At 32.2% G+C, this 13,327-nt stretch overlaps 1 protein-coding gene across 1 annotated transcript; it reads left to right on the top strand.

Annotated features, from left to right (window-relative positions):
- Window positions 1–2,886: 2,886 nt before the first annotated feature.
- Window positions 2,887–10,948, top strand: LOC124372765 (guanine nucleotide-binding protein subunit beta-like protein). The gene is made up of 4 exons (XM_046831176.1): window positions 2,887–3,128; window positions 7,106–7,314; window positions 7,642–7,753; window positions 10,851–10,948. Exons 1-3 carry the CDS (start codon window positions 3,020–3,022, stop codon window positions 7,732–7,734), a joined length of 411 nt encoding a protein of 136 aa, XP_046687132.1. The 5' UTR covers window positions 2,887–3,019; the 3' UTR covers window positions 7,735–7,753; window positions 10,851–10,948.
- The last annotated feature ends 2,379 nt before the right edge of the window (window positions 10,949–13,327 follow it).

The raw sequence follows: 13,327 nt of genomic DNA, 5'->3' as shown, positions 1-13,327 counted from the left end.
ATTAATTACAGCCATACTAGTACTCTTACCAGGTCTAAAACCATATTGACTATTAGAAAACAAAAAATTATTCTCAAAAAAACTTCATAACTTGATTATTAAGCAAAATCTCAAGAACCTTGGACACAACAGGTACAATCGACACTGGCCGGTAATTAGCAAAGTCACTCTTTAAAAACCCTTTTTATGCAAAGGAATTACCTTAACTAACTTAAGACACTGTGGGACAATACAACACTCAATACAGAGATTAAACAAATAAGACATTATTTCAGCTATAAAAGGTGATGCTAATTTCAAAATATGAGAATTAATATTATAAACATCAAAACATGAACTGCTACTCAATGATAACACTGCACTATGAACCTCTTCAACAGTTACACGACAAAACGAAAAGACTTCCTTTACATTATTATGCTTATTTACACCAGAAAGTTTTTAGTTTATTTAAATAGTATGACATATCATGTTTTGCCTGAGGCACATTCTGGGCAATAGACTTAACACTACTAAGAAAAAAATTATTAAAACCAGAACTAGACAAAGTTGAGTCTAACTTATTATCAGAGGGGCATTCATTACCACCTAAACTGTCTTTGACAATAGACCAGATTGCTTTAGGTTTGTTAATAGCGTTCTTAACTTACTACCATTGAAAGCTAGTTTAGCTTGCCTTACCTCATATTTATATCTACACCTAAGTGCTCTATATGAATCTCTATGAAAATCCAAACCAGTACTTCTAAAAATAGTATAAGTATGCAAGCATTGCTCTTTAAGTAACCTCATTTGTTCATTGTACCATTTTGGCTTTTTAGGCCTACTTTTACAAGCCCCTATTGTATTTAATTGGAAAGGCTATATCAACAATATCTAAAAAACATACTAAAAAAAGATCAAACTTATCTTCTATCGAGGATAAAGTGTACAACATTAGCCAATTAACTTTGTTTAATAGTAATCTAAAATATGCACTATTTACATTATCAATTGCTCTGGATATTTTACAATGACTTTCAGACCTACTGTAGTCTTTAGAGCAAGAACCACAACTATTAACTGAATCAAGTTTACCCTTGAATATCACGCTATGGTGATCAACAGTACCATCAGTTCCACAAAGGCAGAAATAATCCTAATCCGGGTGCATAGATACAGCTATGTTATCAATACAGGTACCAACACTATTACCATATAGGCCAGGTCTAGTTACATCATACACAGAATTCCTCAAATTGAAACTAACAAACAAGTTTTCTAAAACCCTTTTCTGCAAGCTATTACTTAAAAAATCAACATTAAAATCATTACAAACAATAATAGAGGCATTAGTTTTATTTTTACTCACTAAAACATTCAGTACATTATTCAGAGCTTCGGTAAAACTATCAAAATTGTCATGCTCTGGCACTCTATATATTTCTAAACAAATAACATTAACTTCCTCAATGTACACTGCAGCAACTTCACATATTGAGGGTATGGATAGATTCACAAGGTGGGTTAACTCTTTAAACTTCAGAACAGACTTTAGGAAAATTGTTGGATATTATTGTTTTGTTTATTGTTATTGTTGGATATTAACTTTTCTCAGTCGGGCACTGATTACATTAGAGTTTTTGCCCTTAAAACTGTACTCTGTTATTAGGTAGATGTAAATTAAATTATTAGCATGTACGTCATTATTATCAATTTATTATACTAAATCCTACAATTCAATCAGTACGAGAATTGTTTAAATTAATATCTTTATGCCCACTCTTCTCAATGGCCACTGTCTAAGATTTGTACAGTAACACGAATAATAATAATATTAATTGTCCTGAACTGCTGGTGGAGATTGACATACGGGTCCCTTTTTCAAGAACTCGCTCTGAAGAATTGTTCTGGAGACATCACCGTTGGCAAGAATCCTGAGCCTGGATAACACTATCTGTAAGGAGGTGGCTTCTTCTGCAGCAGCTCCATAACTATCAGTATACAATCCCTAATCTGTTTTCACTCCAGAATGACATACTACCTACGTTGTATGTTGTTTCTTGTATTTGTCGAGGCATTTAAGTTATTTATGTTTTTGTTTAATATTTCCTGGCAAGTTTCTGGTACGGCCTATTTAATTCCTAGTTTTTAACCCACCTTCAGCGATAATTCTTAATTGCAGCTTATTTATTACTGTAATATTAATTAAGGCCTCCTTATTAAGGTATATATTAATTTTCGAGGCTTGTCGTTGAAAAGCAGAATAAATATCTTCCAGATAGTGTACTGAATTTCCTGTCCTTTTAATCATCAGATACTTATTCATTCTTTTTAAACAACATTTTATTACAATCTGATCAATTTGAGAAGAACAATAAGTAAATATTATATACAGAAACAACATTAACAATTAAAATTGAGTTAGATGTTAGCCATTGTCAACACTAACATAATTAATTCAGGGACCTAAAAGGTAGATCCAGGATAGCAGATCGGTGGAGTCTGTACACATTTTTAGAATTATCAAGTAAATCTACCGCAAGGTGATTTGGATGATCTTCTAATCTTAAAAGATATTTGAGACTGAATTTGTTAATCTCTTCTTTGATGATGGGATGTTCAAATTTTGATGTAATGTTTTGTTGGATACATACCATGGCGCTTTTGCAAGTTTTCTTAACAATTTGTATTGATACCGTTGAAGTATCTCCTTATTCAGTCTGAAACCGATATCTTCAATAGAACACAAAGTGTTATGGCGTAGATATAACACAAGAAAATCTAAATTGGATTTGATAAAGGTTCAGAAAAGTTAAGTTTTTTAACATTAGCTGACTCTGGTGTATTACAACTTTATAATTGTGGCTACCCTGATATTTCCGGCAGATTCTCTCCCCGATTCCATAACCAAGCATCTACCATTTCTTTTCCGGCGACGGTACCTCTTTGCTTCGGCAACGTGGATTGCGGTGTATTCAGCATTACTAGTTGAAATTTATTTCGTCTTTTATTGCATAAAGTGTGATATTTTAGTAAAATGACGGAAACTCTGCAGATGAAAGGTGCTCTTCGGGGCCATAGTGATTGGGTTACACAAATTGCAACCAATCCTAAGTATCCTGATATGATAGTTTCTTCTTCCAGAGGTATGCCTTTTTGTTAACCAAAATGCTTTCAAGGTTTTATTATGAAGTAAGCGTAGATTATCCTATATTTTTAATGATAATTTCAGAAGATGACTAATATTTTGTCATATTACTTTTATTATTTATCTTGCCCCTAGATTGGTGTATCTAGTATACCTAGGCTTGTGTTTGCCATATGGCAAATCACATCTAGCTATAGATGTTTTTCTTTTTCCAGATTACCTGAAACTATCTAGGTATCTAGACCTATGTACTTGGGGATATAATCTTTTGCATTAGGATTGTCTGAAATCCCATAGTAAATTAGGCTGGTAATTTAGAACGGAACTCGTTATTCAGTTGTTTTTGCCGAATGGTCCGATGTATTTATCCAAAGGAATAATTCAATATTACAATTTGTTTAACTTAGCATATGATTTCAACTTATTAATTATAATAATTTTAATGTAATTAATAAACAGCAAGAAGTAACTAATATTTATAGACTTTTGAAATGTCGATTAATATTTGAGCTATATTTCTCACAAGTGACGAGATTTTTTCTACAAGTGGCTTCAACATGTGGGTTTGGCTCCTGGAAACCCATGGGGAGAATTCTTTTCCTCCATTTCACAAAAGCGGGTACTGATTGGTATAAAGCTGGGCAAGTTGTACATATTGTACGATAAGGTTTCTTTAATATCTACTTAAGTCTAGGCCATAGTTGGTTTTGTTGTTTTTTAATGCTAATTATTAAATTTATGTTTTTAAAATTGTAATGTATACTATGAGATCCTTCTTGTTATGGTAATTTATAGTAGGCCTAACTCTTATTGTGTACGATTTTTACATATCAAGGTTGGATAATATATGAAATTGTGCGATAAAAACAACCGAACAACAAGTGTAGGCCGCTTATTAAAGTCTCCCCTTTTGCTGGTTTTCAATCTTAAATGAATGTATAAATATTTATATAATTTAAAAATTATAATAAAGGCTAATGTATAGCCTAATTACAACATAACGTTCACTTACTTTATGTATGTAAGGATAAATGTGACTGCCTGTGAAACAAAGAAGACACGTACATCACTGTTCTTGCCACCATTAGTCAATAACGAAACCTGTGATTTTAATTTTAAATTTATTTCCAAACGCGATTCTACTTTGAACTAATTTTGAGTGGTAATGTTGAACTGAATTAAGTTTTAGGCTTTTAACATCGTATTTTAGTGAATCATATTAATATGTAAAATAAATGTATTTGTTTCAGATTACGTAAAATAACTAACTTTATATAAATGACATTTTGAAGCGTAGTACTTATGATTACTTTTGCCAATCTGAAATGGTATTTCTGCAGGTACTGATGCTGTTAAAAGTACACTCATGAATAAAAAAAGTTATAGTTTGTTTGATTTCAACTACAGTTCGAGGACTTTAGCTGTGCGCGTGACCTTGAGTGTGTGGTGATAGGCGGGAGGGGTGGCGGGGTAGCGTTATGCGCTGTGTCCCGAAAACATTTTCTGTGACTCATGGGTAAAACCCTCCTTTCAGGAACAGTATTGGCCCAAATAACTCACCACACTCGCTAAAATCAGTCTGTTTTGTGACAGCGCTGATTGTGGTGGAATTAAATAATAAGATAATACCGAATAATAGCAATAATAGGAACTTATCCTTGTTTTTCAGTTGTTATAAATGTTGTTTAACGTGTTTTTGAAAATGACGTATTTGTCAATACTAATCTGCAAATCGAAATCGTGAGTTTAAGCGATTGTTGCGCCTTCATCTCAGCGGCTAGCACGTAAACGCAACCCACCACACAATTGGCGTTTATTTGTTGAAAGGGTAGTATTAGGGCCCTACGAGCACAGCTAAATTCCTCCAACTGTATAATACTAGTACACGATTTTTCATTATATTCATTATACCAAATTTAGAATGTTCGAAACAAGTCTTCTCAAGATCGTTTTTAGTTAGGCTACGTTGTGTTTGTTCTTATTCTTCTTGCAGCGAAACACTATTTGATTTCCACCTTTAATTCTAGTTATCATCTTGTCAAATAAAAAGCTGGACAATTTGGATTTTAGGAGCAAGGTCATTTATCTTATAACCATTATAAAAATATTTTGAGCCAAAATCTGCATATTCATTGCCATTGTTCTTTTCATTACTAGTCTTCTCCATACACGAAATAACAAGAGCTGGTAATGACGTCACTAGTCTAAATAAAGAAATCTGGCAATCTTTTATGAATATTTATAGGTCAAATGTCGTATTCGATAGTATTGATATTTAATATCGATAATCATAATCCGATTGTGTTGGTGGCCACTTATTATACCGTAGCCAAAATATTGTTCATTAACAATAAAATTAACGGTTGGAGTCGCAAAAAACAAGTTGCACCTTATTAACCTATTGTCTTCATGAATAATACAACATATGCAAAAACTATACATTACCAAATAAGTCTATATTAATTCAAAAATGGGTAAAAGTGATTATCTTGTTCTCACTTTACACAACAGTAATTGTACAAATTCTCTCTCGCAACTGTACTTGCCAGTGTAAATGCAGCTTATGTTGCCCAGTTTACTGACGGCTAGCCGATCAAATCAACCACACACATCAGTGTTCGTCTTCAGAGCGGGATTGGTTAGACGATGGCTAGGAATTCAGTCAGTTCTCATCAACTATTTACCTGAGAACGACTTTCGTACACATGATGATCGGTCAGGCGTGTTATGACAACACATCAAAAGACACAGATAAAAAGCTAAGGAGCTTAAAATAGCTTTTCATTTTAATTACATTTTACAATGAAATTAAAATTTATTTGAAATAAACAAATTTGTAAATAGGTTTTTTGAATTTTTATCAATAAATATTCTAATTTTTAATTAAAATGCTGTTTTATACTCTTTTTTTTGGTGTTATAACAAAGTTAATGGATACATTAGGGGCGTGAAAGGGTTAATTTTAGAGGTAGTTCGTGTGGCTATGCACATAATGCTTGATAGGGCACTGGATTCTGGTCCGAAGTAGTGGGGGAGATATATAAAGCGGTGTCATCCACTCACTGGTGCTTCTCTAGTCACAAGGGTCGACAATAATCTATGACCTAAGCAAATCTTTACAAATAGTGTATGTAATATATCATAAAGAGTTGGTTTAGTGTTACAATTAATATAAATCCAAGCCATGATTTAACAATCAAGCTGCAAGTGAGCAAAAATGTTCCAGTTATCTAAACTGTAAATTGCTTACTTTTTCTCTTTATCAGCGTGTGAGTTAAACATTGTGATCATATGTACGAGTATAATTATATATATGTATTTCTTTACTTCTTCCCCTTTGCGTGCAATTAGCTTAACAAAAATTAATTTTAACTTCATAAAGTTTTATTTGAAATAGAATTTCTGAAAGATTTATAGGAAGTAAAAAAAAAAAATGTTTATTTTACTAATAAATATTCATAAGGAAACAAAACTTGGAATCACTGTAAACAGAAACAATTAATCATAATTAAAAGAACAAAATTGAAATAAAAATTAAAGCCATTCTAAAGTTGCCATAAACAATGGTCAAATATAACAAACTATTCGATATATTAATAAAGCGTGTGCACAAAGGTCAAGAATTGCACTGTCATCCTCCCTACAATTAAAAAGCCACAAAATGCACCAGCATACAGCACAAAACCGTCATGGTTGCTATAACAACCAGCTTTAAATCAATAAAAGGCGGTTAAAAATTAAAAAATAGAGTTCTGCTAAAAAGTAAAAAAAGAGTGCAGCTGTTGTCTAAAGATCAGTTAAATTCTCACACATGTTATCATCAGTTTTAAGCACTGCAATTCGCGATAGGGGTCTAAAACTTGATTGCAACATTTCATGACACACACAAGTGGAATCTTGGAACTACTTGTAATATAATACTCTAGTTATTCTGTGTATGAAAAAAAATACAAAAAACTGTTGCTTGTGTTTTAGACAAATCTATAATTGTTTGGAAATTGACTCGTGACGAAGCCAACTATGGAATTCCCCAAAAACGACTTCATGGCCATTCCCACTTCGTGAGTGATGTTGTGTTGTCATCAGATGGCAACTACGCACTTTCTGGATCTTGGGACAAGACTCTGAGACTGTGGGATTTAGCTGTGGGAAAAACCACTAGGAGGTTTGAAGACCACACAAAGGTGCGATTATTTTCATGAAGCTTTTTTTTATATAATTTTTTTATATAGTTAGAAGAGGAGGAAAGCTTACCAACAGGTAACATTTTCATCCTTTTACAACAATCCATTTTATGATATGTGCAGCATACATTAAATCTTCAAAAACTGTAAACATTGTCAAATTAAAGCATTTTTATATTGTTATTAGTTATAGGCCTTGTCTGAGTTATAATTGTGTCCCGTTGTTTTATAAAATACCATTTATTTGTCTTTAACTTGTTCAATGGCATGAGTGCGTATTAATTCAGATAATGATAAGATGTGTAATGTAATCTTCTGTTACTGAAGGATGTGCTGAGTGTGGCGTTCTCAGTGGATAAACCGTCAGATTGTCTCCGGCAGTCGAGACAAGACCATCAAACTTTGGAACACCCTTGCTGAATGCAAATATACCATTCAGGTTGGTGTCCTAATTTTTACAATCTGTAATTGATTTTATATCAAATGTGTTATTTTTGTAATTTATAGTGAGTCCTAAGTTATACTTGTCTCTTTTTGAGGATTCTCATACATATGGCCCTTTATATCTTAGAATATTATCAATATTTTCCATACATATGTTTGTATACTTTCAAAGAACAGGAATATCCACGTTTGAGGATTATCCTGAGCTTGAGTTTTGTAAGCTCTAGTTAATATTTTTACCATCCAAATGGCTGTTTAATATGGATACTTGAAATATTTAAGTTGCTTCCATATACTTCTGCTCGAGATCCATGTTAATCAAGTAATGCCCATATTACTGGAGTCTCAAGATCTTTGGTCGTTATAGGATTGATAGGCAACTGTAATTGGTAAGGATCAACTATAATTTGGAGTAAATGTCCAGTAAACAAAATCATAATATAAATATATCACTGTGCCCAGAACGTTTTTCAATACAGATTTTCATATAAAATGATCATTTATATGATTAACTTCAAAATACAAAATTATGTATTTTAATGATCTTTAGATAAATTTTTAAATATTGTAATGGATTATTTGACTTAATTGCTATTTAAGTTATTTAATTTAGAATTTCATCTGTCATGATTAATTAAATGTTCTGTATTTTCTGGATAAAGTATAGAAACAGTGATCTGGTACACTCCGGTGTTTCGTAAAGCGTGTCGTGCTCCTGATGGGGTTCATGTAGCTATGCATTTCATTATTGTTTATATTGATTCCCTCTCTTAGTGGTTTGTTAAATGTAATCCTGTGTTTAAGTAAATACCTTGGACTATCGTGTACCCCGTCGGGCATTTAATTTTGAAAGCAAGTAACATTTGGGGTACACAGAAAAATATATTGAAATAAATTTAATTGTGAAAAATTGCGAAGTCAACGCACATCTCTTGCTATACTTACATGTTTAATGTAGAAACACGATTACAGTTTTTTTTTTTTTTTTTTCTTTTTATTATACAATTTTGGTGGCATATAAAGTCTGGAAATAAGCCATCGTCGTGATTGTGCTAAACATGGTTGTTAATATTTTATAAATATAAATGAAAATTAATACTTACATTCCCAAATTTCAAACTTTTTATTCTGACCAAAACTTGATAGAACAGTTTTCAAGTAATACTTGATCTTCTATGGTTGGTTCGCTTATAGTTGGCTAAAGATGCCCTGTGTTACAGTCTAGTGCGATGGCAGTTATCACACTAATCTCAGATCATGTTGTGACTATCTCTGGTGTGCACCTGTGGAAGCTGCTCGGTCATTAGTGGTGATGGTTTAGAAGTCACCTTTAGTTGTGTCCTAAATAAATAACATTTTTGACTCTTATATAAATATTTAAGCTACTGAATGATGGACAACTTTTAACAAACATGATCATTTGTGAGTGTACGGATATGGGTCTGACAGTAGCTTATTTTGTTAAACTAACTTTACAGAGCACAGTTTTTCCCCGACAATTAAATTTGTATATAAATGATTTTATTTTTTCTTATATGAACACGAATATTTTAATCATTGTGTTCCCAAACAAAGTCATAGGGTTTGTTGTAATGTGTTGCTATGTGTTAAAACCTAGTATGAGTGATGGGCACCAAATATGGGGTTTCTCTTTATTTTTGAATGTTTTATAATTTCAAAAGAAATACTTTCAGTTGAGCTACAACAGCTTTCTCCCAGACAAACAAGTACAGAATATAAAATTATATAACAAAACTAAAGAGAATTCACACTCATTTAGTAACATTTACTCTTATTTTCTAATATTTTTGTTAATTGTACCATGATCACCGTTTTAAAGAAAGCAGAAATTATACAACACAAAAGTAGTGTTGTAAGCTTTACCAAGGCAGTCAAAATACAACATGAGTGCGTAAAACTGTTTTAATTAATTGTTGAGATATAATTTCATTAAACTTGCCTGTGTTGGCTTTTTTGCATTTTTTAGTAGCTACTGAATGATGCACAACATATTTTCCTCATGATATCTAATGAGTGTCCGGATATGGGTCTGACAGTAGCTATACTACCTACCTTAATAAACTAAATCCGATTGTTTTATGTTCTAGTATAGTATTGTACTGAGCCCTGAATTTGGTAATAATGTTGTGCAGTTTAATAGTGAAGAACTCTTTAATTTAATGTCGGTTACTCAATAAAGTCAATATCCTTTCTGAACGTTGTTTTGTACTGGTAAGAGATTATCATTAAATCCAGTTACTATTCTAAAATTTAATGAATGCAGTTTAGCTTCTGAATGATGCACAAAATATTTTACCCATGATATCTAATGAGTGTTCAGATATGGGTCTGACAGTTGCAACTTACAAAAACTGCATTGTTAAGCGGACATCACAGAAATTACAATAAACTATACTATACCATACTATATGATGCATTTAAGTTCGATTCTGTAAATACAATCATTAAAGAATTTACAAAATCACTATTTGCCTTTATTATATAATATTTTGTTGGTATTGAAAGTTATTGACAAACCAGTTTAAAGCGTATTACAAGACAAATCTTTTAAGGGACTCCTTTTGGTAATTTTTAATATTTTATATTTTGAACCATCATCTCTATTTTTACATGGTTTTAGATATTAAACAGAGGATATTCATTGAAACATATTTTATTTGTTACAATGTTTAAGTGGAAATGTAAGCTATTTAATACAATTACAGGAGCAATCAGTTTTAAGCCAAGATTCTTAATTAATCCTCCTCTATTATCATGATCTAATGTCTTTCTAACATTTAAAGATTGCACTTTTGCTTCTGAATGATGTACACTATAATCTCACACATGATATATAATGAGTGTTCGGATATGGGTTCTGACAGTCGCAATAAGAACTGCAATCTTATTGGTATTGTTACAACAAATTCTCATGATATGTGATTAATGAAAATTTACTGAATATGCTTCCATGTATGAAGGTATTTTACTGGGTTGTATTAGTATGTTTACAGGTTTTATCATTTGGGTTTTATTTTATAATTTATTCACAAGGAGTGTTTATAACTAATTTTTGTTTGTTTTTCCTGTAGGATGATGGCCACAGCGATTGGGTATCTTGTGTACGCTTCTCGCCCAACCATGCCAACCCCATCATTGTTTCCGCTGGCTGGGACAAAAGTTGTCAAGGTAAATTTTCCCTTTTACAGAACACATCTAGCTACCATTGGTTTAAATTTTGTGGAATTTATAGTAATTTTTAATCGTGATAACAAAACTGAGCCCCCTTTTATTTTGCATTCTAATACTACCTTAATAATACCAATTTCTTTGTATCAATGTTCCATATTAAAAATCACCCTCTGCATCATAAAATCAATCAATCATTTTCTTTATTTGGAATTTCGTAGAGAAATACAAAGGCGTCAATATGTTATAAATTACTAAAAGTAACAGTAAACAATATGTCAACATAAATTTTAAAGTCATATGGATAACAGTACAGTGAAGTGTCCCGTATCAGTTATTGGGTTTTAGAAACTCTGCTAGACTGTAGAAGGGTCGGTCTGTAAGCCATCTGCTCAGCTCCCTCCTCAAGTCCTGCCCTTTAAGTCCTCTAATGTTGTCGGGAAGGTGATTATGAAGCTTGCAGCCAATGTAGAGTGGTTGTCTTTCATACAAGGTGAGTCTATGTTGAGGTGTCACGAAGAAGGATGCATGCCTGGTATTGTAGTTATGTATTTTGTCATTACGTAGAGGTTCATGTTTGTCAGCATACATAATTGCCTCTTGTATATATAGATTGACTACTGTCTTGATCTTGAGATCTTTGAAGGAGTTACGGCAGGTTTTCCAATGGTTGTAGATCCGCAAGAATCCGTATGGCTCGTTTCTGTAAGATCAATACTCTTTCCATGTTGCCGTGAGAGGTTCCGCCCCAGACAATTAGTCCATACCTTATGTGTGGTTCACATAGGCCAAAATATGCTGTTCTTGCAGTGATTGTTATATCTACGAAATCCTGTATAAACAGGTATTGAATTAAACTTAAATCACCACACAGCCATTCCATTTAAAGTGAGCCTAAATATGGAAAAAATTTTAATTATTGTAAAATAATGAATTCAAGTCATTTGACTAGCTAAATAACAAAATTGTCACACCATGTAATTTTTTTAATTTTTAAGCCAAAAAAATTTACTTTTGTCTCCAGCCAGTTGTTAGACCACCAATCAGCTGATAATAGTTATTTTTTGATGCAAAGTATCTCCATTGTTGATCACAGTTTCCCTCCATTAGCAGTAGAAGAGGTTATGTTACTTCTTGAGTGATCAGCCTAGAGAAGATTTGATTCATTGAGGTAAGTTTTTAATTGAATTAAATCCAAAATAGAAACTAGTGTCAACTGGTCACACCCGGAACCAAAAAGGTATAAAAGTTTGTATAAAACTTGTAATTTATAGAACACAATTGTAGTTTTTTGAGAAGGTAACTATTTTAGTCTATTTGAGTTTATGGCTATCTTGAAACATTAAATAAATGTACATAATATGAGATTTATTGGTTCCGGGTGTGACCTTCCATTGTGTTTCGGGTGTGACCGAACTCCTAAAACATTGATTTCTAAAGAAAGTATTATTTGTTTATGTTAAGTATAATTTTTTTCCATACTGTACACATCACATCTAACTAACCTTGCATTGTTTTTATTAATAAATTGAATGTTTTAAACAAATTTTAATATTCTCATTGTGCTTTAAAGCATCTAAATTATTTTAGACTTTTGTCTGTTACTCAATAATTTATTTATCAGGAACAAATCTTGGAACAAGCTAACTTAACCTAATGGTAAATATTCCTAGGCCTAATACAAACAGATCAGTGATGTGTACGTTTTTATTGTTGTAGACCTAATTAAACATTCTGTAGAAAGAAAATATCGGCTCTCATGTATTTTTTGAGGGGTTTTAACACAATGCACTTATAAACCTAATATGTTGTTACTCAGATGGTGAAATTATATACATTAAATTTAAAAAAAAAAACTGGTTGTTTCAGGTTACAATATGGCTCCCAGTATCAAAAGCTTCAAAGAGTAGAAAAAATATGAAGGAAAATGATGAAGAAAAGTGGAAGGCTCACCTTCAAAAAGAGAGAGATCGAGACAGAAAAAGAAGGCAAAAGCTTAAAGAAAAACTTAATAAAGATAATGCTTTGCTGGAAGAAATGAGGGAGAAGGCTAGGCTAAGAAAAAAGAAAAGCAGAGAAAAATAAGAAACTTTCAGGTACATTTTTACCCTCTAATGATGAAGTAACATCTTCCCTTGGCTCGTACCAGCGACCTCAGTCATTGGGTAAAGCAGTAAATAGAGTCAAACGTTTCTTACCTTCTAGCCCAAGTAAAAAGAAGGCAGTAGTTAAAAGACTTATTGATGAAACATTTGGGTCAAGTGTCTCAAAAAAACTGGATTTACCTTTGTCAAAATCACATTATAAAATTCCAGAGGAAGTTGAAAATTTAGTCATCGATTTCTATAACACAGACAGTATCAGTCGACAAGCCCCAGGT

This window comes from Homalodisca vitripennis, unplaced genomic scaffold (genome assembly GCF_021130785.1).
Source record: "Homalodisca vitripennis isolate AUS2020 unplaced genomic scaffold, UT_GWSS_2.1 ScUCBcl_3961;HRSCAF=9814, whole genome shotgun sequence".
Lineage (NCBI taxonomy): Eukaryota > Metazoa > Arthropoda > Insecta > Hemiptera > Cicadellidae > Homalodisca > Homalodisca vitripennis.
This window is presented reverse-complemented; position numbering and strand designations above follow the sequence as displayed.

Excerpts from the sequence above, each read along its gene's own strand:
- LOC124372765 (XM_046831176.1), top strand. The coding sequence starts at position 3,020 with ATGACGGAAACTCTGCAGATGAAAGGTGCTCTTCGGGGCCATAGTGAT. Across the intron at positions 3,129-7,105 it reads GATAGTTTCTTCTTCCAGAG|ACAAATCTATAATTGTTTGG; the intron begins GTATGCCTTTTT and ends CTTGTGTTTTAG. Across the intron at positions 7,315-7,641 it reads GGTTTGAAGACCACACAAAG|GATGTGCTGAGTGTGGCGTT; the intron begins GTGCGATTATTT and ends CTGTTACTGAAG.